The sequence below is a fragment of the Rissa tridactyla genome, chromosome Z (assembly GCF_028500815.1).
Source record: "Rissa tridactyla isolate bRisTri1 chromosome Z, bRisTri1.patW.cur.20221130, whole genome shotgun sequence".
NCBI classification, from domain to species: domain Eukaryota; kingdom Metazoa; phylum Chordata; class Aves; order Charadriiformes; family Laridae; genus Rissa; species Rissa tridactyla.
In genome coordinates this window covers 43667548-43693204 of record NC_071497.1, presented here as the reverse complement: position 1 = coordinate 43693204, position 25657 = coordinate 43667548, and the positions used below count along the sequence as shown (strand labels likewise).

Genomic DNA, 25657 nt, shown 5'->3' with positions numbered 1-25657 from the left:
AAACACTTCTTTAGTATCAAAAAAAGCAGAACTACTATTAGGAATGGATGGCAATTCTAAATATTATTCTAGTTCAGAATTTTCTGTAAGTGGCAGTGAAATCCTCTGAATCTGATTTTCTTCTTGCCTAGAGCAGTTTAATTCTACAAATTCATCAGTTTCAGGGCTAAAAATAAAATGAGGAGAATCAGGCTTAGAAATGTTCTCTCTCTCTTCTGATCTGTAATGGAAGAAGAGATCTGAAGCAAGAGGTGTCTTGCATTTATCCCAGTTTAATTTATGAGTAATTCCAATCAAGGAATTGGGCTGGTAAGAGATGGAAAATAAAGGTTTAGGTAGGTGTTCGTACTTGTTATGTAAAAGGAAATTTTTTATTACTTCTCCACCAAGGAACATGGCTCTTATTTATAATCTATCCCCCCCAAAAAAATTAAGGCTTAATCCAAGTGCAATGCAAAGCAGGTCGATCTAGTATTTGGCAACATCGGTTCCAGGAACTCAGGCTATAGTTTCCTTCAGGGAAGATCTTCTGTGAATCATTTACACTGGGGAAGGAATAAAACCAGAAATCAGATATACTCCTTTTCTCTTATGGAAAAAAAAAAATGTATATATACATACATATATGTATATATACACACACATATGCACATACACACACACATACTCTCTCTCTCACACACACACACACACTTTCTCCAAAGCAACTTTGAATGTATTAATATTTTCATGAGAAATGAAACAGACAGAAGACTTTCCAAACAACAGCCACGTGCCATGACCAGATATTCTCCCTTTTTATTGGGGTGATGCCTGTTTTTCTGTACAAAGTCCTCATGCCTCGGGTATATCTTCCTACTTAACTGAAATGACTGAGGGTATCACTTCACTATTCAAGGTTTTTGCATTTTTGAAGCATTTACTCAACGTTGTTCTTGTCTTTGACAAGAACAAGTTCTTGTCTTTGTAGCAATGTAGTAGAGTTAAAATTAGTGCGATGAGGAAAAGTTGGAGTGATGAAGAAACATAAATGAAGGAATATACCCAATATCACAGATGACTTTCACTGTGCAAAAAAGTTTTTGACATTGGATCAATGTTATGATAAACTCACTTGGAACTTTAGACTGCAAGAACAGAAATTTCTTCCAGTGGTACGCAACCGCTGATGTTCAGGCAGAAGCCAGTAATCTTGATATCAACATGGATAATTTTTTTAAATTACATTTTTTGTGAATACTTGAAAACTAAAAATGTTACCATAAAAGTAAGGCCACCTTACATATTGTATATGCCCATATTCAAAGCTATATTTTTTGCTGGGGCATGGAAGAAATAAATGTATGTGTCAAAAGAATAATGCAGGAAAAAAAAATCACCTGAAGTTAGAATTGAAATTTGGATTCCTAACTTGAAGAGTTAAACATCATAAGAAATTTCAAGTTGCCACAAGTCTTGAAACTAAGAAGATGCAGCAAGATACCTCTCTACACACAAAAAACCTGTTTTAGTTAAGCAAGGGGGTATGAAGGCAGATTCAGTGAAATCAAAACAAGTCTGAAAAATTTCCTCATTTGAGGATTTCATGGAAAGAATTTGTTCAGGTTAGATTACAGCAACATCACTGTTACATTTACATTGTATGCTTTTATTGTAGACCAATGCTTAGGTTCTTGCCATAATCTAAATACATACACCTTTGGTTCTTTGTGAGATAGTGTTAAGTATGTCTGAATATATTCCTTATTTAATATAATTATCTCTTTCTTCTCTAGCTTGGATAGAGAATTATCAAATACAATTTACCTCAGAATATTTTTCTACTTCAAATGTGTGTAAAGTTTTCTATGAAAGCAGGCATGACTACTATTATCTTCAGCCAGAGTCATAGACAGCAGAAGAAAAAGCTCCTGTTTTTTATCAGCTAGAGTTATCCTCAGATATTAAGTTAACATTATGTTAGTTCAAATATTTGATTTATTTTTTGTTAATATATGAGATGAGCCTGAATTAGACCACTGAGTCATTACATCATAATCTATCTTTAGCCTTTTGAAAAGCTCAGTTTTGCACAAAGATATTTTGAGTTCTCTGTTGGTTCTATTTGTGTCATGGATGTAACAGAGAAATACCCAAGAAAAAGAAAATTATTCAGCAGCATTAAAATATTCCTTTCTTTAAAAGATGCAAGTTCATGGGAAGCAGGTGCCTAAGAAAAAAAGCCAAATGTAAAAAATAAAATTAGGCTTTTAGAGAATATGTGAGTTCCCTAAATTATGCTGACAGAAGGATAAAGAGTTCCTCAATACCTGGTGAAGAGTTGCTGGCAGCATTCAACTAGCTTTGTGCTGTTGGCAGGGAAATCTGTAGAGTTGAAGACATTTCCTAATAAGTTGTGGCAAGGAACTTCCAGACCAGGGACAGTCAGCATTCCTGTGAAGTAAGTAACAATATTCTTAATAAGTAATGAAGAGGAAGATAAGACTTGGGGATGTCAGTCACTGGGCTATGGTCAGATGAAACACCCTGGCTGACACAAAATCACCCTCTCAGATGGTTCTGTAAAAGGTGACTAGATGCCTTGAACTGTAGGGTTTTTTAAAAAATCTGAATTATTTTATAAAACTGGATTAAAGAATGACCGCAAACTTTTCTTTTTTTTTTTTTTTTGTAGAAATTAAACTATGGTAACCTGTTACACTGAAAATCCTCTTTTAATGCTACTAAAAAGGTACGCTAATGGCTCTCTTACTGTTCAGCCAGTGTGCCTTCATTAATTAAAATTAAGCTATATTGCATATATAGCAGTGCAAGTAAATGCAGGACATTTTCTTTTGTTTCAAATGGAGTTAGTTATGGTTTCTTTGTCTTTCCTTTGCTAGATGGTCTCCAAAATTTTTTATAAATAGTAATGTCAGCATTCATTGCAATGATGGGGACACAAAAATACGAATGTGACAGTTCCTTCTTGTACGTAGTATTGTGGAATCCAGACACATTTTTATTATGTTCTTATCTTGACTGGGCTAATAGAAAATACTTGGCTCTTTTACCTTCTTCTGGGCACAAGGAAAGAATTTGCCATGGCAGGAGTGGGTGGAATGTAATTTTCTTTCCAAAGCGGATTTTATTGTTTTGGAAAGATTTCCCAGTGGCCGCTCACAATTTTATTCTTAAGGCCAGGATTGTGAAATGACACATTTTAGTAAGACTTCCTGACCCCTCAGTTGTACAGAGTAGTGTCATATACTAAAATATTACGGAGGGCTGTGAGACTAATGACATTTCAAGTTCTATACTAGTTCTATAGCCTTCAGAAAATAGTGTGGGCTTATCCTTTAAATGTGTATGTTTCTGTTGCTGCAGTGAACACAAGGGGACATGGAAGCTGTGGTAGAAACAGACATGTTGTTTTCAGCTACATAAAGCACCAAGACCTTTCTTCACTAGAGGAATATGAGTGCTTTAACCTTCATCATGCAATTCTGCGTATCGCATGCTCAGAAAAGAAAGCTGGGAAAGGGATTGTTAAATACTAGGGATAAATTTTACCAGCTGAATCATACCAGGTCAATTAATTAATCAATCTTCTGAATCACTAATATTATGTAGTGTTTGTTTTTTTTTTTTAATTTCCTCCCTAAAATGGCTGTTGCATTGTGTCTCTTTACTCAGCTTGAAGGTGAGACTTTGAAAATAAGGATCTGCCATTGAGTCCCACCTTAGCACAGTTTTATTAACCTAAATGCTCTGTGGGAATACTATCAGACCAAAATATCCATTTAACACTAAGGAAGAAAGTTGTTCAGCTTCCCCCTTGTTCCGTCTCTGTTAAACTCTACTTTCATTCCACTTGTCCATTTCTGCTCCGTAATTTCTTCTGTATTTCTGTAGACAGTGGTGTAGAGGAGGGACTGTAACTCATCTATAACTTGCTTTGTTCATGAGGTGTGTGTTACACACTGACTAACAACAAAAAAGAGCTGACATGATGGAAGAAATAAAATAGATCTTTTCACATTCCAGTTTTCAGGGACCTTTAGTCCCATACTGACTTTTAACCTTGCCAAACCCGAAAATACTAGCGTTTGACTGACAGGAGTTGCCCAGCTGTCTACCGTACCAACGCACTGCCACCCTGTGGTCACCGGCTGTAAGAGACACCAAACTTGGGTACGGTACCTGCAACACAGGCTGTCATGAAACAGGCGACAGTTCCCGCAATCATTGCTCTGAAAGCACCACCAGCTATGTCCCTTTTTTTTGAGGGAGCAATGCTTGCTAGGAAGAAAATTAGAGTGTGTGTCAAACATAAATACATACAGATACAAAGAAGATGAACCTGCCAGCTCTCCCGCCCCAAGAGGAAATTCCCTCCCTGCAGTTCAAACCAAGAGAAACAAGGAGGGAAAATGAGACAGTTTTAAGCAGGCCATTTGAAGGCCAGGTTCCAATGTTGGCTCTTTCTGTTAAGAGGGTGGTTTGTATATAAAATGCTGACTTCTGGTTGCTTTGGCAGTTTGCGTGCCTGTGCTGGCTGCTGTTGGCTTTAAGATGCAAACTCCGGGCACAGCACTGGGGTCTGGCCCCATGTCTGTGCCCTGCTCCTCCATGCTGCTAGTGCCGCAGAGCCCACCCAGGCTCCAGGGTAAAGGTGGCTGCCAGCAGTTCTGGCCACCCAGGGAGGAACCCAGACAGTTTTTCAATTTTTCTTTTTCCTTTGAGATCTGAAAAACCTTTTCTTTTTATCCTGTCCCTATAAGCCTACTGCACATATGTGAGCCAACTATGCCTTTCAAACCAGCAGGCTACAGAGTTGATGTGCTCCTCCTGAAGCCTGAAGACTGTAGTAGCTCACACTCATGGTGTGAGGGCTAGACGGGGAGGCCTATTGACAGGGCTTTGTTCCCTCCCCTTGCTCTTAGGTCCTCTCCCGGGACCTCCACACCAAAGCCTGAGCCCCTCTGGGAGCCCTTCCATGCAAGGCTGAGTGCTAGGTCTTGGCAGAGCAGCTGCTCAGCCCTTAACACTGCTAAGCTTCACCCACAGCCTGTTACTTTGGGCGTTTTCTTTGGGATTGCTTGCCAAATATATTGTCCATGAGAGGTGTTCTTACTCAGGCCTCCTATTACCAGTCCCAGGGAGCCGAAGTTGGCAAACCCACAAAGAGCATAGGTGGCAATGACTTCAGAGCGAACCTGGAAAACAAACATATACACCCTGTTGAGTGGTTTGAGACAGCTGGTGCTGATTTAGAGGTCTGAAAACATGGCATTGTGGCTCAGGGCTCTGAGTATTGAAATCACTCTGTTCTGCTTGGTTGCTGCCCCAGTGTGCAGCTTTCAGCAAGGTTGGCTCATTCTCTTGCTGAAAGATGCAGACTTTCATACCCACTGCTCATGTGAGGACTCAAAACCCATGCCATGGTTTTATTTTTCATGTATATTGTTGAATTAAGTACTAGTAATTAAAAGACAAAAAAATAATTCTTATCTTACTAGTGGCAATTTAACTGCTGCTTTTTGAAGGTATGAGTCAGAGACCTTTAACTCAGTTTGTTGTTCATAGCTGGACTGCCTCTATAACACTTTGTTGAAACCTCAAGTTTTGGTACACATCCCTTACTCCCTTGTCCCTGAACAGGCAGAGGGCTCTACGTGCAAAGCTGCTCTGTGTGTGCTCCAGGAAGAAAAGGGAAATGGGTCTCCTAGAGAGTGGGTGCTTTGATGTGATAAGAGGCAGAGGGACATTATGATTTTGGAATCCCCATGTACCCTTGTTGCCAAAAAGGCCAATGGAATCCTGGGCTGCATAGGGAAGACTGTGGCCAGTAGGTCGAGGGAGGTCATTCTCCCCCTCTACTCTGCACTGGTGAGGCCACACCTGGAATACTGCATCCAGTTTTGGGCTCCCCAGTTCAAGAGGGACAGGGAACTACTGGAGCGGGTCCAGCGTAGGGCAACTAAGATGACTGAGGGACTGGAGCATCTCCCTTATGAGGAAAGGCTGAAAGAGCTGGGACACTCTAGCCTGGAGAAGAGAAGGCTGAGGGAAGACCTTATTATGGCATACAAGTATCTAAAGGGTGGGTTGAAGGAGGATGGTGCCAGACTCTTTTCATTGGTTCCCAGTGACAGGACGAGGGGCAATGGGCACAAGCTAGAACATAGGAAGTTCCGTTCAAATACACGGAAAAACTTCTTTACAGTGAGGGTGACAGAGCACTGGAACAGGCTGCCCAGGGAGGTTGTGGATTCCCCTTCTCTGGAGATTTTCAAGACCCGCCTGGATGCAGTCGTGAGTAATGTGCTCTAGGCAATCCAGCTTTAGCAGGGGAGTTGGACTAGATGATCTGTAGAGGTCCCTTCCAACTCTGAAGTTTCTGTGATTCTGTGATTAGCGGCTTATTTCCTTCCTGACTTCACCCATCTTCCTCCCTTTGGGCAACAGCAGCTCAGTCTGATCCTCAGAGCAGAGACAAGGCTGGGTTGGCTTTTGAGGCCCATGGAGGGACCCCTCACAGGACACAAAATGACTTTGTGTGAAATCAGCCTACAAACCTTGCAAACCTTGAGACAAATGTAGTACAAACATTTGGGGAAAGGAGGCAACATATCTCAACAAATGCATTTTCATCCCCATGGCAGCACTGATCTCCTATTTACTGTGTTTCAGGCTCAAGCTGAAGATGCCTAAGTGAGTGTTCTAGTAGGTTTCCTGTTTATTAGAAGTTTCTCCATTTCCGTTCCTGTTTTGTAAAAACCAATTTGTAGATATTTTCAGTCACTCTGCACACATGCAGGAAAATGCTTTTCAAGTACCCACTCTACCTGCTTTTCCTAGAAATGGCTTTGCGTACTGTGATTTCCCTGCACTTTCCTAGCTCTGAAAGCAGGAAGCTCTGTTATTACTGACTCAGATGAGGGAATTCAGAAGACCGCTTGTTTGCTCCCTCTGACTGAATATCTGTGCTTGGATGTATTAGAGAGTTCTGAAGCTGAAGAGGAATTAAACATGGAAGTCAAATGCACTCTCACCTGAACTGTTGTGCCATAATTAAAATAGTTAATGGGCAATTTTTACTAGTGTTATAAATCCAAATTATTGTTATATCTCAGAGTTTTTTACCTGAAAGTGGAAACTTTTACAGCTCTATACACGTATTAGAAGTGAACATGGAAGTTCTATATGACATGGTATTTAAAAAAAAAAAAAGAAAGAAAAAAAGGCAAAATAGAGTTGATGGGATCTAAATTTAAAGGCTGACTTCCAGGTTAAAAAAAAACCCCCACTCATTCAGGAGTTCAGAGCCATATTCCCCTTGTAGAGAGTATCACGACTATAGCAGGGCAGATCAAATGTACATCTAGCCCAGTATTCTATTTCCAGGAATTCCAGGAACAGTGGTAATTGATGCTCAAACAAGCATGTGAGTATTTGACCAGACCATCTGGCTTTCTACCTCCACTTGTGTAATAGGTTCTGGTAATAAGGAATGCAAGGGGTCAGGAACATGTTTTTGGTTTTGTATATAAGGCAGGTATCCACAGCATCACCTCAGATTAAATTAAGATTAAAAGTTGTACAAAAGGATGCTTTCTAATTAAGGGTCCTCTACAGTGACAATTTGTCTTGATTTAAGGCCAGTGCAGGCGTACAGCTGGATATCATGGATTTTGTTGCCTGTGCTTAGAATGAGGACAAATTCAGCACAGGCTCTGCATGTGGATGCCAGATGGGGGAGCAGTCATGGCTCCATACCTCAGCCTTGATGACTGCATGATCTTTACCCCTACGCACACACCAAGGACACCCTTTGTATTGCCATCCTCTAGGTTTCTTCCTCAGTGAGTTGTAGTAGGAATTATGTATCCTGTTGGGTGAATGTGGGTGTATGTGTGAATGAGAGGTGTGCCCATGCTCTCTCTGGAAATCCTCATGCAAACTAACTTTCATTGGCAATTGAAACAAACTGGTTGGACTCAGCACAGCAAGGGAGGTGTATGCTATGTAATACATGTCTTGTATTACTGCCCTCCTCCAGTAGAGGTGTGCCAGTAATATCTAAAATGTCGTCAGCTAAAGCTTGCTGGATGCCTTTCTTGAAGCTTAGTGCTTGGCTAAACCTCTGTGGGCAGGAGAATCCTCCAGTTGTCTCCCAGGATTTTCCTGGGAGAGTATCTCATAGGGAAGTGCTAGCTAAGAATGAAGTAAGAAAAACTCACCTTGAAGACAGCCTTGGTCTGTGAGTGCCCTGCCCTGTGAGACATTGCAAGTTCCCAAAAAATACACTTTTCTTTTGCTATGTTTGTTTGAGATAGCTATGGGATGACAGGCATGGCAGCCTCACAAAGCAGTGCTGCATTTTCATACTTGAACCCTGCCACTGAAAGACACATTTTAGAGTAGTATGCCGCCATCATCCCTTTGTGCCCATATTAGAAAATAAGATGAGTTTCAGAAGAAAAGTACTAGATCCAATAAATGCATAGAATAGAAAATGGTACTTACAGTCATATACTGTTTCACACCATTCATGTACATGCTCCCACCCTTTTCTCGGTTGTGAATCAGTTTTGAGAGGCGCTCATAAGCCACAAATTCATTGAAGAAAGTCTTGTAACCTAGTAGTCCACCAACAATGAAACTGTCTTCCCAGTCTACCCCCATCACAAAAGAGAATGGCATGAAGACATAAGAACAAATGTTCTGCAAAATACATAAGACAAAGCAGGTCAAAACATGTTGTTGTTCAAAGAACAATGGCATGCAATAAATTCTCTAAACAAAATAAGGATGGTTTTATTTCAGCAGAGGAAAATTGGCCTTGAATTCTTACTGCCAACACATCTGGGAGACTGAGGGTTTTTAATAGTAAGGTATGCTTGTGTAATTTTTAAAAGACTAACCTAAAATCTAGATATAAAAAAGTAATTAGGTATGTCCCAAATTTTACACCTAAAGTAAAACAAAAGTTTCTGTGTCTTTTTTCCACTAAAAATGACTTCAGATTGGGCACAGTGTTGATATGAGAAGATGCTGATAAGAGAATTGAGAAGTCTACTTCTTCTGCTGATTAAATCAAGTGTGTTAATGAACACGTTTAATTACCAGGTTATTGGACTCCAACTGGTGTAAACAAAAGACTTGTCTTTACATAAAAGCTGTGGATCTGACATAATTAAAGCTGTACCTTTTATCCTAGTATTAAAAGTTTTATGCAAATTAAAAAAAAAATAAATCGCATACCACAGCATAGCTTATTTTTATATGACAGAGAAAATAGCTCCAGCTGGGAAAGGGTTTGGTCAGATTGTCTTTAGTGAATGTAACTGAGCTGTTTAAGCAGCTACTATTCCTGGTTTCTCTGCCCGCAAAAGGCGAGATGTTAGTGTCTCTCAAAAGGGATGGATGGCTGAATGCAATGTGTCTGTGGGTCTCAGCTCCCTGTTGGTTATCTGTCTGCCCAAATCTCACCCAATCCAGCAGTTATCAAAATACCAGCCCTTGCATGAGTGTGGCTGAGGTATGTGTACTTGTGCCTTTCCTGTGCAGTGGAGCAATCTGTGGAACCTGTACAGAGTAACATCTTAATATTGCTGAAGCCACGTGTGCTATGAGTGTCTATGCACTTCTGCAGCACCTTTACCGCAATGTTCTATCTGTGTTTCACATGTCACTTTTATTAGGAGCTTGCAAAACAAAAAGCCCAAAACCATTGAACCAAGACTGTTGCATCAGGTCAAAAATGATGTATGACCTAGGTTAAAAAAGAAGTCCTGCTTAAAACCTGTTTGCTTAGCTGAGTGATTTGGGTGCCGTTTTACAATTCAATTGTGTTGAGAACTAAGTGGTATTGATTAAGTGCTAGTTCAGAAGACATGTACTTGCCTTAGTGTCCTTATCTAAGTGAAGCTAGTGAGCATTAAGTACTTGATGGGGCTGTCCGAAGCTAAAGCAACTTTAATGTTTAGCTGAAAGGGATGTTAATGGCTTGGCAAGTGTATAACTAAGGGACAGATCTGCTGCACTGCCAAGTTAGAGGCGGCAGGTATTAGCATACAATGCTCTGTAAACTTACTCTGCTGATTAGCAAGACCACCAAAGGCGAAGCTATACATGGACTAATGGATAAAGGAATAGTTACATGGCAACAACTTTCCTTTGGCTGTAAAGACATTTTTCAAGAACTTGCACATACAAATATACATTATGCCTGTATATATGCTGCATGAAAGACCTGAAGACCATACCTCAAAGTTCAGCTGTGGATAGTCAAACAGATTGCCCACCCAAGAGAGGGCTGAGTCAATGAAAGCCAGCAGAGCAAGGAAGGAGATCAGATTCACGGTGATGTTTGCCACCAGCAGGATGGAAGTAGAGGCACCTTGACTGGCTGCTTCCAGCAGGTTCTTTGATTCACTTTATCAATGAAAAGAAACCCAGAGTGTGAACATTTTTCAATTCAAGAACAAATCATAGAACTAAAAGTTACATGGACTTGATTAGAAACCTACTACCAAAGCAGTCTCTTCCCTTGTAGGGAAAATAATGATGAGGTTGATGAGGTTTTTGCTCTCGATCCTTATGGGAACCACTGGGAGGGTATGTTTTTGGTGCCCTGAGGATGAATTCAGGCACGTTCAGGGTTGGGTGAGCTCTGGTTTAGGTCTCAGTACTGTGACTGCCTGTGGTGTTGCTTGGATGAGGGAGTGGGCACTGTTCTTGCAGGCAGCCCTTGCAGTGATCCCTGGGCTATTCAGGAACAGGTCCTTACAATCATTTTTGCTTTGCCTGTCATTCTCAAGGCAAGTGAGTCTCCCTGTAGATGGACAATAAGTTCATTGCTGTCGTTGTTGAAATGATTGCTCCACCTTTGCTTTTGTATGTTTACATTTACAGATTTGTTACAAAGCAAAAACAACAACACAGGAAATGGGAAAACCTCTTGGTGGCTCACCTCAGGTAGGCATTTCCCTCTTTCTTTGGAGGGTTTATTGTCTGGCCCAGGTCCTTGGCATCTCTGTGCCTGTCCCAGTGGGCAGTGATACCTCCGTACATTGTAATGGGGCACACTGCATCTGAATTCAGAAACTACTTATTTGGGATATATTGGTGTGCAATTAATTTATTGCTTGCACATCTACCATGTACTACGACCCCTACAACTTATGTGTGAGGAGTTATTTTTCCAAATCTCATTTTTGCATGAGTATTACTATTAACTAGAGCCTAGATCAGCTTACCCTTTTGCCATATGTAGGCGACTCTTCAGAGTTACTGTAGGCTTTTCAGTTTCAGGCCACAATAGTTTGGCAGTGGCTAATGATGCTGGTGCTGACATGACAGAGGCAGTCAGTAGGTGGGAGGCGGAAACCTAGAATTCCAGGTGACAGAAAATTTGCTGTGATAACCACATCATGCATAAACATGGAAGAAAGCAATTAAAATTGTGAGATGCTTGGATGACTTTTCTGCAGGGGGTCATTAAAAAGTTCACACTGCTCATAAAGAAGAGAATGAGCAATTGGAAAAAAAGAGAAAGCCAACTGGAAAAAGGAAAAATCTAAGTAGTGAAAAGTAGGAGGTAATCTTTCCAAGAGGCAAACTGCTTCACTCCTGTCTAGTGGCAAGGCAGAATGCAAAAGAAACAAAAAAAAAAGCCAGGCACATTGAATGCAGCCAGGCGTAGCAATAGCAGAGCAGGTGGGCGCCAGCCTTGCAGGGGCAGAAAATTGGTTTTGTCCCTTGAAGTTATGTTTAAAAAAAAAGTTTATATGGCCTAACATAAATTCTTCTATTCCCCTTTCACCCCTCTTCCACAAATTTCTACACAAACCAACCTCTTTGCTAACTTCTGCAGTATTTCCATCTCTTCTCCTCTTCCTCTCTTGGTCTTTTTGGCCAATCCTCCCTTCTTGACTCTGCCTCTCCACTGCATTTTATTCAAATATGGAACTAATATGTTTATCAACCATTCCGCAATGACGGTGATCATAAATCACATCTTCAACCTTGTTTTTCTGGCTTTGTCTTGTTAGTCTCTCAGCAGATGAGATGTTTACTACCCGTGTTTGTACAGCATCACTAGAACCTCAGTTGCAAGTCAACTCTTTATGCTCATGTGTCTAGCAACAGTTCCTGAAGGACTTTTATCTATATCACTGCCACAGAAGTGAGAGCGTTGATCAGTTAGTATATTTCACATGGCAGTTCATCTGGACTGTAGGAAAATATACAAATCAATCATTTCCTTGCAGCTATAGCAGGAAGCCTCTCTGTATTACTCAGGTAGCCATTTCTGCTACTTGACAGTATCTTCAAGATCAGATCTTGGTACCCTTTTTACTGTCAGAAGACAGGGGATTTTTGTGGTCAATTCCTTTATAGAAAAAAGATGGGAATGACTCAAGTATAATTCCAAAGCATTTTAGCTGGGCTTCTATACTTACATGATTTCAGATAAACAGTATATTTTCCAGTTCTCTTTCCCCGTCTTACCCCAAAAGAAATATATGCTCCTAAGACACTTCCAGCAATAGTTGAGAATCCTGCTGTCATGATTGCATGCAGTTCAGATTTGGTGACGTATGGTAAGTAGGGCCGTACCAGGAGAGGAGACTCTGTCTGTAATGGAAAAACAGCTACTAAATTAGGGACTTCCCAATAAACCCTCAGAGGTTTCTTTTACTAACAGGGCAGAAAAATGAGTGGCTGTATCACACTTTGGGAGGTGTCTTTGACTAGTTAATCTTAGTGATAATGAGTGCTCTGAACATTAATATGTTGGGATTTTTTTTTACCCCAAGAAGGAAAATTGTATCAACATCCATCTTGTCTGAAAACAGTTCTTGCTAATTTACAGTCTCCCCCAAAGGCTCAGTGAAATTGCCAAGAAATCCTAATCCATTTCTGAGCAAGTGAGGGGCAGACATATGTCTGAGCCCCAGGTAAGGCTGTGCATCAAGTGAAATAAGCATACCAGCCACTATGGGCAGCTTAAAGCTCTCAGCCCCTCTGCCATGTGTGCAAGCACATCCTGGGGACAGTGTCATGCAGAGGTACTAGTCTAAATCTTGAAGCAGTATGATCCAGTGATGGGCCACTGCAGAATAACTGATATGCTAATGTCACTTTTGGGCTTGGATGCTACTTGGTGATCTTTCCACATTGTTTTGAAGCCTGGGACAGACACTACTGTAGTGTGGGTTTAATGGATGTCCCATTGAAGGGGACTGTTAGGCACTGTCCCATGCTTTTTTGGTCTAAGGCCTTGCACAGCCAGCCCTGGATCTTAGTTTTCTGCACTGTCTGTCTCTGTTGTCCTTGCCTGCCTCGTGGGCCCTGTTTTCATCCCACCTGTCTTCTCAATTGAATAAACACCTGAAATTGTTATTTCTCTGTATCCTTAGAGTACTCTGATAGTGATTTTAAGGGAAATCTCCCCACCTACATTTATGTTTTACTTTCCATTGGGAAAACATATGGTACCCAAAACCCAACCCACTGTGCATCACTGCTGATATATGAATGTACTGGAATTCTGCAAATCAACCACTAGTCCTGCTGTACTGGAGTCCTAGCTTCATAGTAAATGATGATTTTTTTGTACACAGATGATCGCTGAACCGCAATATTTCACAATATTCAGCAATCCTGTGCTAGCATATTTTTCTGTGCTCCAACTCACCTGTCCCACAAATATGTTACCCGCAGCTACCATAGACTCAACAGGAGTTGTCCCCATGAAAATTTGCATTATCCAACCAACCTAAAATGATTAAAAAAGAAAAAAAAAACAAAACACATTGGTCTGCCTATTCCATTCACTTCTTGAATTAATCACGTCAATGTAAGAGTTCTGAGACACCTCACAGTATTCCCCAAGTTAACAATTTCATCTTCAAAATATGGCACATTCATTTAATAGTAGCATGTTGAAATATGCCAGAGGAGAAATAATTCAACAGAATTGAGAGTACCCCAGGCTCCTTCTGGGCACCAAATTGTTAAACTAAATTAATCAAAGCAGATATTTTGATGTGTCCTTATTACTTATGTACCTGTCCAAAGGGATTTGGATCATATGAAGGGAAAAAAATATGAAATTTAGATTAAGGCTAAAAATGCCTTGTAGAAATTTTAGCACGCTATTTCAGCTTGGTGAGGTTTGTGTGCTTATATAAGAATCCTGTGACTGAGAAGGACGAAGGACTTTTTAAGGGTATGTTCAAATAAAGTTTAACTACCAGCGTGCAGGCAGATCTTTTCCCTCATATAATAAGTTTATTGGGCGGACAAGGTAGAAAGTGGACTTTCTGTGGACTTGCTTTTGGCTTAGTGGACACTGGCACTGGGCCTAGAACCTGACAGAAATGAACGCTTAGACCATGAGGTGAGGAATCAGCCTCTGATCTTATTCTGGGGATCTGTGATAGGAAGGTATATACAATTGCTACTGCAATCCTTAGTAGAAAGCAGAAATCCACCATCTGTGAATTAACCTCTCTCCTGCATTTTGGAGGCTGGGAAAGGGGCAAGGAAGATCTAAGGAAGTGTGGCATCTGAGGAACGCTATGCTAGTCAGGCATATCTAACAATTACTATGACTTTTGCAATAAACCAGGTTTGGGGTGAGGAAAGCATGCTATGTGATGCCAATTAGGATTTTGCAATGGTAACATTTGGAACTATTTCCAGGTTAAAAATAAGGAACTGCTTTTCCTATATTGACACCTGAGCAGCTGGGTCAGGGCTAATGCTACAGTTCAGCTGCATGTGTTCAAGGGTCCAGTACTAGGCAAATGAGTACATACTGGTAAAAATTCATACCTTTCCAATGAGCCACTGCATGAATCCAAGATGATAAAGCATAGACATTACTGTGCTGAAGAAAACCACAATTGGCAGGACCTGATTTGGAGACACAAAACCATTAACACTTCTTGAGTGATTTTCCTTTCCTTTATTCTGTAGGACATTTAATTTTTGAAAAAGAGGCTTATGTTTTGCTGGAATTAACTATGTTTTATGTATCTACATAGTTTTCTAACAGGACTGCAATAGTTTTGAAACTGTCTGGCTTAACATGATATGCATTAGTTTGTAGCCAAGCCATGTTTAAGTCAGCTCAAACACTTATTGGGCAATGGCATCTACAAAGGCTTGGATACGTACACCTGCAGACCTTGAAAACCACGAACCGAAATATATACAACAGGACTGTGGTGTAGAATTCAGAGCTCAACTTCTCTGTGTCAGTTTTTAAAAAACACTGTTTAGACTGCTATATAAGTAGAGGAGATTTTTATTGGCATTGTAGGTGACTTGATTTCACAGAATCAAAGCCAGATTCCTTAGAAAGCCCATACTGTGTAGCTGCCTTTTAATAACATGCTATAGTAAAATCTTCTTTTATTCTGTGCTATTTATAGCATTGATTATAATACCAATGTGGAGTATTCAAGGGCTCTGTAACTATACTCAGAGTCATAATCTGCTTAAAACCAAATTCATGAGCATACACTTATTAAATACAAGAAGTGAATATAAGTCTCTTTCAGTGGAGACTGAAGGAAAAATGTTTTCCTTAAACATACAATTTTAAAGAACTGCATTAATGCCTAACCCACCATCTGATAGGTTATTAAATGTGTTGTTTTTTCATCCTGAGTAAAATTAATATCACTTGATTCTCAAGTATGTTAAATACATAGGATCTCATCATTTCTATGCTAGTATACAGGAAGAAAAATCCCCCCAAAAGGTCCAAAATTAAGCAGAGAGATTAGTTACAGTTAAAACAGTACCACTAACTCTAGTGGTACTAGCTTTTATGTGTGTTCTACTGAGGGCATAATGCATCATAAATAAAAGCAAGGAAAAGAATGAAAAAGAACAAAACTCTTTATTAGGTCAGACTTTTTCAGTAAATAAAATCTGTGCCTTATAGAGGAGAGTTAGTACTATGACCAATTTTCATAAAGGTTTTGAAACTCAATTTAGATGACCAGAGCCTTTCACTGAAAGGAGATAGTGCTTTGCCATTCAGTGACAGCAGAAAGTTTAGTAACACCTTTCTCCCCTGCCTTTTCTCTCCTGTCATTTCCCTTCCTTGCTCCTAGGAGTGTGCTAGGTTGAGAGGCACCTGGCTCACAGTCGACTCCATACCCTGGCACAAGTAGGGAATGCTGAGATGCCTACAGAGAGATGGGTCTGTAGAGGCATTGGGCAGATAGGTGATGGTCAGCTCTCTGTATTGCATGGTGAAAACCATAAGTGAGTGTCCTCCCATCTTTCACTCCAAATGGATCAGAAGAGCTCTCAGGTATTACTATGGTTTGGATTTTTAGCTGAAGGAGCAAGAAGACAATGTTCTGCCTATGCTGGGTGACAGCTGGCATGCTTTGGACTGTTTCTTATGAACATTCTTCTGAAAATACCTTAGATGATAGATAACATTTAAAACATGCTTTTCCATTTTTGTGGTTGCAGGCATTTCTGGATGAAACATTCATCTTTACAAAGCAGGGAATTTGTTTTCCAGTTGTGATTATTTTCGCCTTGACTGCATAAAGAAGTTGAGGACTATTTTATAACTAAATCCTCCTGCCTAAATCACTGATGACTTAATGTAGTACCTGTTACGCTATGTCTTCATCAGAAAAGCATAGCAACCGTTTAACAGGTAAGTAATTGTAATGATTTTTCACATCCAGACTAACTTTTATCTAAGACATAACAAAATCACGTAGAAAACGCTGGCAAATTATCACTGTAAAATAAGGAGAATGTAAATAATGTAGTACTTGCAACGCATCGCTTTGCAGGGAGTTTTCAATTGCTTTGTCTGCAGAGATAAACGCAATGAAAAGCACTTCATATGAAACAACTAGTTCAACTGAAAAAGCGTAGAATTCTTTTACCAAAAGTCTCCCCACAGTGTTAATACACTGTGGTGTTATGATGTGAGTGATTTTGAAACTTGTGAGAGAGGAGAGAACAGCCTCAGGACAAATCTTCTGTCCCATGTCTACACGGAGGAGCCACAGGTCCTCTACCAGCCCTGCGAGGAGCTTCGCCTTTGCACTGGGCTCATGTGGGGTTGCTCACAGCATGTTGTGGGTGGGACAAGAGTGGGAAAACTGATAAGGCAGGAATGTCTCCTCCCACTCCTCATTCTCTCCGTTCCCCTGTTTCCAGTGCCAAAACCAGGGGAGCAGGTGGCACAGGGTCAATAACTTCAGAGGGCTCCCTCTGAGATTCTTGGGGCTTGAGTAGCAGGGTGTGCATGTCCAGGCAACACCTCGATGGCGAAGTGCTGTGAAGGAGCTTGGGAGAGGGAGGGGAAAGCCCTGGTGGTGCTCCAGGGTCAAGCACCTGGCGAAGCACCCAGAGGCCACAGGGAGCCCAGGTTGGAAGCAGGTCTGGGGAGCATGGAAGCAACCCAGCCTTGCTGGAGCTGTGAGTATAGGATCTGGAGAGGTGAGGAGGAGAATGGACCATACAAACAGGGTGGGGGGCTAGGGGATTGGGGGCAACAGGCATATGTACATGGAGGCAGGACTTCAGAAAAAAGGAGGCATGGGGATGATCCAAGGAGTCTGAGAACAGCTTCCCTCTGTAATCATGCGGCTGTTGCACACCTTGTGTGTGTAAGAATATCTGCACAGCAGGGAGAGGTCATGGTGGAACATCAGCCTTAATTGGCAGTGTTTCCTTTGTTGGTTAAATGTGAAATATATTTGGAAATAAAAGGTCAAGAATACCCTTTGTTTTTTTGAAAAAACATGCACTGATTGCATGAAATTGCATTTAGGGAAAGAAAAGCTCTTAAAACTTATTCTTCTGTCACATGGACTCCCAGTTCCCTCTTTCTGCTGTAGTGCCCTTATTCTCTGAGCGCAGGAGCCTGCCTCAAAATTGGGGTTCTCTGAACAGAGGGTGACAAAGAGGCTGTTTCCAATTTGCTTCTGCCATTAAAAAAAACAACTGTTTGATTTGGATATACACACACCGTTACAGCCTGTAGGTGGAGACAGTTGCCGACTCAGAAAGTGGGGAGAGAACTGCAAAAGGAAGTGTTACAGGGGAGTCAGATGGACCTCAGCTGTAGCAGAAGCCTGCTCCTCAAAAAGGGCTAGCGTGTTTCCATACGGGAGGAGTGAATGGATCCTGCAGTGTAATTATACCTGCATGGCTAAACTATTGCTATTGTATTGTATTGTATTGTATTATACTGTGGACAAACTTGAGTGGAACTTTAGTCGCCAATATGTGTAGGTCCTGATACCTACAACACACCTTGAAATAGTCAAGTTTTAACTGATGAATAAATTTAATGAGCACTCTGAAAAATCCCACAATATTTCAATGGAGAATTGGTGTCAAAGGACTCTTTAGTATTACATTTATGTGGCCTACAGATGATGCAGTTAATGCTTCCCATAATACACCCTGTAAGAAAATAAACTCTTTAATTGGTATTTTTTATAAACAGGGTAATTTCATATTTATTATCAATTCTGCAATATTGACCTTACTAAAGAGCTGCTTTCTGGATCATGGTTATTCTTTATGCTATATGCAGGACAAGGAGTTAAAATTGTTGGCTGCTCACAACTCCTTTCCCATTTGTGGCTTATGTTCAGCTTTTTCCTTATGTTCCTTTAAGGGAGAAGTTGCTATTGATGTTTAAGGAACATCCTGGTTTCAGACACTCCTAAAGCAAAGCCTTTCTTAGGGAGCATAGAAAGGAAATTACTGATATAACAGAAGTCTAATTCCCTGCTTGCTTGAAACTTTTGCCTTTTGTAGTCAACAGGATAGATGGCTTAGTACTAAGGGTTTTTTTCCCAACTACTTAAGTACTTGAGTGTACTAAAATCAAGAGAGATTTTTGTGTTCACTCACTCACTGGAGTTAGTAGTGGAGCTAAAATAGTATGGCTGTTAGTTTTAAGTGTGTGTTTTTACAGGAAAAACAATGCACATTAGCTTGTTTATGTGGGCAAGTGTTTTTTTCAGAACTCTGAAACTCTGCATCTGCATACACAAATACGCATTTAAAATAACACAGTTTATGCACGCAAATGCATGTATTTATCACTAATTAGTGCTTCCAAAACAATGTGCTCAAAGGCTGTAGTGGGACTGGTCTGAACACCCAGTGGGTGCACACATCAGATGTGTCTGCTCTGGTAACTGTGCATCTAACTTGGCAGAAAACTGAGGTGTCCCTTTATACTGCTAAGGATGCAGTATGGGTACAATTGGGCTCTGGCAGTTTTCTCTAAAGACATATCCTAGCACTTGCCTACTCTTCTCAAGAGCTAAGCTGAGACTGAGAATTATCTCTTTTGGAGGGTGCTTTAAAATATCTCGGGGCAAGATTTGGACAGCTCAGTACTACATGCAAATATCGTAAATTATCGGAAAGACACAAAAAAGCACTTTTGACCATTTATACTCCAAATAAATGACAAGTGTTTGAAGACAGAACAGGCTGGCTGTCACTCAGTGATGCTCTTCCTATGGGAGGAGCAGATGGAGTATGTTTTGGTGTTGCTGTGTGCTTGTCTGCCACTTCGTTTACCACATATAGTCTGATACCAAGACAAATGCAGCTCTGAAAATCAACTCATGGGTTTTGTTTTCTTGTTTTTTGGTGTGAAAATAACCTACTTGTCCCTGTTATCCTCTTCTAAAAATTCCACGTCTTTTGCTAGCTTATCGCATAGAATAAGACTGATGGACATGTGCGTAGACAGAAGCAAACTTTTGACTGTCTGGTCCCTAGTTACGGCTTTAGTCAGCAAAGCATTTTGCATCACCACAGAGCCATTAAAAATCACTTTGAAAAAATCATACTCATAAGGCATTCTGGAAAAACATGGGAAAAATATCATTGGGGGTGGGAATTAAAGCATTTCACCCCCAGAATATGTAATTGTGCATGCAAATTGTCATTTGAGTGCTCAATGGAGTAAAGGTGAGAGGAGACTGGAAAGTCAAACAAAAGGTACAAAAATACTGCAATTAAAATATAATTTATATTTCTTGATGAAATACTTCATTGTTTTCCCTTCTAAGATGTTCTGACTATTCTTAGTAACAGCATATTTTATAGGTAAGGTTTTATTCTTAGATAGTGAAAGACTTAAGTGTGAAGAATACCCAGTTTGGAATATCACCTCCAGGAAAAAAAAAGATGATAAAAGGTGGGTAAGCCTATGGTCAGGTGCCTGAAATACCAGACAGAACAATGGTCTTTAAGAAAGTCCTAGCACACTTCTCACAGTTGGGGTTTTTTTTGCTTTCTATGTTCTTGATTCCAGCCTAAGCAGGTACTATGGCATGGGCTATGTATGGGAGCAAAATCAGACAGGATGCTCGTGTGCGTTAGAGAGCACAGAGCACATAAACTGTGTTCCAGTAGTTTCCCAACAAGATCTCCTAAGGGAAAGCTGGGAAATCTCCCTGGGATCTTATTAACGTAAAAATAATGTAATGTAATTCTTCCTCCTTATGCATGGGCAGCTTCTACCTCTTCTACCTGGATAAGTATACACCTAGGATGTCCACTTCTACAGAGGCAGTGTCTGTGAGGCAGCGGTCTGCACAGCGCTTTAGGACAGAGCAGCGTAATATGGTATAGCACCTTTACTTGTGGAGAGGTAGAGAAGATAGGCTGGAGGTAGTATTTCTTTCAGTGACCATGTAGAAGCCTTTTAACCCATTCTGTGTAGAAACATACCCTAAAATCCTGTCTACTTGTAATATATGTTGTTACAATTAGACTAAATAAGTGTAATCTAACTCGGCGTAAGACAATAAATGAAGGTCTTTGTGTGAGGTTCCCAAATTTTCTGTTCAGTGTCACACAGTAAGGAATAGTTTACTTAGCTGATTTCTCTGGTGACTAGACTGGTATCAAAGGACATATAATGAATTTATTTCCCAGCCATACTGTTCCTTTTTCTGTTGTCAGTCTGCCACATACAGTATACATAAAACCTGTCTTACCTTAAAAGCAAAGAAATGGTCCGTATATTTCTCACCAAACACAAACTTAGCACCTGTGTCAGAATACTCCAGAAAAGTCTAGGGACAGAAAGCAAAGAAAGTCAGCCATAAGCTCTGGGTCCCTGCCAAAAACTAAGCAAATATTGCTAGTTTTCTTGCAGAGATCTGGTGAGGTGCAAGGAGCTTGTGCTGTGCGTTGTATGGGTCTAGGTTTCACTGTGTCTTGCTGAACTGAGAGTCTTTGCTCTGCTCTGCCAAGAGCGCAGGCTGCTTCAGAGTATGTAGATAACCAGCAAGGGCATAAGGCACATTTTTGTGCTGTGCCCAACAAGATAAAGGCCAAAAACCATACTAAAAGAAGATAAATTTTTTTTTAATCCTGGTCCTCTGGTGCATTTCTACACTCCCTCTTATGCAAATAAGTGCAATTAAAGACACAGTTTAAAATGGAGCTTTACTGGCTGAAGTAATGAGTTTTGAAAAGAGTAACCAAAAGCTAGTCTAATAGAATCTTCTACTTTTTAATTCTGATATGGTGGATAATTTTTATTCTCCTGATGCCAACATATGGAATTGATGATACAGTTTAAAATGGAGACGTAATAGCTGGAGTTATGACAGGAGTGACTGTAAGCCATATGGAGCTAACAAAAGGGGGCACCAGACCCACTTCAGTCAGAGACGAAGGGCAAGACTAAGAACCTGGTGACAAAACCCAGGTGACTCCCACTGCTTGTAGATTAGCAGCAACAGAAGTCAGACCTGTGCCTTCAATCCCGCGCAGAGACAGTACATTCTGCACTGTCTTGTTTTAAATGTGCTTAATTATCTCTACTGTGAAGAACAGCTGTGTGAATAGTATCCCTGGGGTGAAAAGACTGAATGTCATTCAGTGGGTACTTGCTGATCTACATTTTGAATTTCTCTAATCTATTACTTTCCAGTAATGGACGTTTTTAAAAAAACTTTGTGCCTGGAGACTGCCTACAGGGGCAGTTATGGATGGATCCTGTCCACCCTCTAGAGATCCTTTGCTGCTCGCAGGGAGCTGGTTTGCCAGCTCCCAGCTGTGGATTTTGACACCTGTAGAACAGAATCATAGAATCATTTATGTTGGAAAGGACCTTTAAGATCATTGAGTCCAACCTTTAACCTAGCACTACCAAGTCCAGCAATAAACCATGTCATTAAGTGCCACATCTACACATCTTTTAAATACCTCCAGGGATGCTGACTCCACCACTTCCCTGGGCAGCCTGTTCCAAGGCTTGACAACCCTTTTGGTGAAGACATTTTTCCTAATATCCAATCTAAACCTGCCCTGTTGCAACTTGAAGCAGTTTCCTCTCATCCTATCACTTGTTACTTGGGAGAAGAGACCAACCCCAACCTCGCTACAACCTCTTTTCAGGTTGTTGTAGAGAGCGATAAAGTCTCCCCTCAGCCTCCTTTTCTCCAGGCTAAACAATCCCAGTTCCCTCAGCCACTCGCTGTAAGACTTGTGCTCTAGACCCTTCACCTGTAGTTTAATTCAGTTTCTTTTATGTTGTGAGAACTATGAAATGCTCCTGGGGCCAGGACTGTGACTACTCTGAAGATAACAGTGGTTCTGCCTTGCTAAATCCCAAGGTTTTTCAGCAAGGATTTCAGGTTTATTGCAAGGATGCTTTGGAGTTGGGCGAGGACTAAGAGTTTTTATGAGTGCCCTGGTACAATAGCAGTCTTGTTTTTGGAGGGTGCAGTTATTATTTCAGCCTAAGGATGGTAAAACCATTAAGAAACAGGGTCACTCTGGTCATTAGTCATCAGCCTGTCCCACATGGTCTTGTATTAACCGGACAAAAAAGAAATGAGAAGGTATTCAGACTACCTGAATTGAGGTAGTCAATTACCTTTCTGAGAACCCAGTTTTTCTCAAGAGGGAAAAACATCCAGGGCAAACAGACCCTTGAACTGCCTGTCTGTCTCAAGACAGAAAATGATATAAAAAATAAATTTTTTACCAGTAGCTCACCTGGACCTGGTTGCCTAGCCAGTTAAACACATCAAACCCCACTTTGGTCCTTAGAATAAGGATCCCAAGAATAAACTGCATTCCTATTCCTGAAAATACTGGTCTCCAAGCAACCTAGACGGATAGAAAAAGAAAAATAAAGAAACCACTTGTTATTTAAATAAATATTAGTTCACTTTCAGTGTTTGTTAAAATAATGTAAGGGGATTTTCTGACTATACTGCAGGATAGGGGCAGCTGCCAAAAACAGTTGTAGGGAACTTGGAGCGTGAGTCATTTCTCCTAATTTGAGAGCTCTGCACTGTGGATGTCTCCATCTGAGCTAGCTGCCGAAAGCCTGGCTAGGTAAGTACGGACAGGCCCATTTCACCATCACAGGCTGCACGTAACCAAAGTAGCAGGAGAAGGAGGGACAGTCCTTCCTGTGCTACAGTTTATACATGGAATAGACAAACTTGAGGGCAGATGACATGATATTATTTTGTTTTAACTGAAATGGAAAATTAGAAAAAAAGCAACTGAGCATGCAGATTCTCCACATATCTGGACCGGGAATAAGGAGACTTGCCACAGTTTTTTCTGTGTGATTGGGTAATATGAACTCTATTTCTGTTTGCCAGCTTTAAAGAGCTTTGATACTTGAGAACTACTCACAGATATTGCGATTCATATGGCATAAGACAGTTGTAGGGAAAACTGTGTCTACCTGTGACCAGTCCCTCCACGCTACACTGCAGCTTTCTGCTCTGCTGCCTCAGAATACATCTTTGTTTTGTGAAAATTGAATCTGATTATTTACAAAGCAAAGAGCTGAGATGGCACTCTCTAATTTATTCAGATGATATTTGAATAACACAAGCCAATTAGGTGTAATGAGGACCCATGGGAGAGCACAAAGCATTTGGAGTACATGAATTTTCACCTCAGTTGGAGACAGCAGTAGTTTGCAAATGATGGGGAGTGGCAGGTCCATTAGTCCTTGCTGAGGGAACATTTTTCTGTTAAGAAAGTCTCAGCACTGTTGCACGAGTGTTGAGAAAGCATTGGTGAAACTTGGTGACCTGGACGATGGATTAATATATGACTGATGAAAGCATGTGCTGTATGCTAGGCATGCACACAGGAGTAAAAGCTGGGGTGGGAATTATGGTGGCTGAAGTAAACCCTTCGTAGTATCACAGCAGTACAGAGTGGACATCTCAGCTAGGAAATTAAAATAAATGACATTGATAAGCCTGTGGGAGTGGGTTAGTGAAAAGTGAGGTCCTCAGCTTGTCCTCAGTGGCTGCATTTGCAGTGGGAATCAAATTTGTGAGAGATTAAGAGCTACACGAGGGAAGTACATCTCCAGTTCCATTTGCTTTGTGTTGATACGATGACAGCGTCCTCAAATAAGGGTCTACAATGTCCTAAGGACTGCGGTAAGCCTCCTGTTGGTGGAAAGCATGAAGCAGGCCTGCCTTAGCTTGCGCTGATGCTCGAGGACCAAATGTGTTCCAATCTGCATCAGGGCTGGAACAAAGGATGGGAGTGGCCTCCCAAAATAGTGAGAGCCAGATGATGGTACAGCCCCACACATGTTCTCCAAGATGTCACAGCAAAATGACTTTCCTCAGAAATCAAATACATCGCTGGGTTTTTGGAAGCCTAAATTTTGTTATTCATGGGTTTTCTGTTACTCTTACTGAACTTGGTGCTAGGTTAGGGCAATAGCTTTTGAGACGAACAAAAACCCACAAAAGACCCAACGTGGACTAAATACTCACTCTGGTTGGGTATTTGGAAAAGATAAACATCAAGAGAACATACAACACAAGCCCACCAAAGGAGATCAGCTGGTGGGATCCCTGTTTTGCTGTGTCAAAGATGAGCCAACAGATGATAGTTATGATAAGAGCTGCACACAACACCCTAGGAAAAAAAAAAAGTATAAGGCATGACATCCTGAAGACAACCAGATATTTCTCCCCCTTCCCATAACAATTACATCTCTGTTTGTGAATGAATTCTCTGAGCAACGTATTAAGCTGAAATACGTAGCTCTACACACGCAGGAACCTGCCTTTGCTGATGCAACTCTGACAACAACGTCTCTTGTTGGCATCCAGAAGAAGCATCCTGCAATCATGTCCCCAAAGTCAGAGTATGAGGGAAACTCAGTAAAGCATTACTGACTCCTGTCTGGGTGTTATTTCTATTAAATTAAGTGTGAGAAGATACCCTCCTTTCTCACTCCATCCTCCGTTTCCTTTCCTGTCTTCTTTTTTGAATCTTTTCTTAGTTCTGGGCAAGACAGGCTGTGGTTTTTATGAATTGTGTTGTGCTGTTTAAATGGTGGGCCTATGAAACGCACACTATTGAGAAGCAGGTTACAAATTCTTTATTCCTTTGTAACCTGCTGTAGTCTGTTTAGAAAAATAACTTAATCACAGCAATTTTGACTATCTCAGAAACAATGACAAGAGCCATGTGTACACCTGTGTTCAGTGTTTCTGTCGTCCCACCTATCACAGAACCATGTTCAGCTTGCATATTGAAGGTAATTATCACAACAGCAACCTGAGAGGCAAGGAAATCATAGAATCATAGAATTGTTAGGGTTGGAAGGGACCTTAAAGAT

The 25657-nt window shown here is 40.8% G+C and overlaps 1 protein-coding gene across 1 annotated transcript in view; it reads right to left on the bottom strand.

The window, feature by feature from the left end:
• Window positions 1-420: 420 nt before the first annotated feature.
• The window catches only part of SLC28A3 (solute carrier family 28 member 3), a 45606-nt gene continuing 20369 nt past the window's right edge, over window positions 421-25657 (bottom strand). Inside the window, exons 6-18 of the mRNA XM_054185028.1 lie at window positions 24804-24948; window positions 23038-23151; window positions 21024-21101; window positions 14833-14913; window positions 13691-13771; window positions 12502-12627; window positions 11247-11377; window positions 10254-10422; window positions 8512-8709; window positions 5117-5198; window positions 4183-4281; window positions 2310-2433; window positions 421-545 (exon numbers count right to left, since the gene is read on the bottom strand). Coding sequence (XP_054041003.1) covers window positions 431-545; window positions 2310-2433; window positions 4183-4281; window positions 5117-5198; window positions 8512-8709; window positions 10254-10422; window positions 11247-11377; window positions 12502-12627; window positions 13691-13771; window positions 14833-14913; window positions 21024-21101; window positions 23038-23151; window positions 24804-24948 — 1543 coding nt within the window. The 3' untranslated portion in view covers window positions 421-430. The remainder of the gene's footprint in view (window positions 546-2309; window positions 2434-4182; window positions 4282-5116; window positions 5199-8511; window positions 8710-10253; window positions 10423-11246; window positions 11378-12501; window positions 12628-13690; window positions 13772-14832; window positions 14914-21023; window positions 21102-23037; window positions 23152-24803; window positions 24949-25657) is intronic.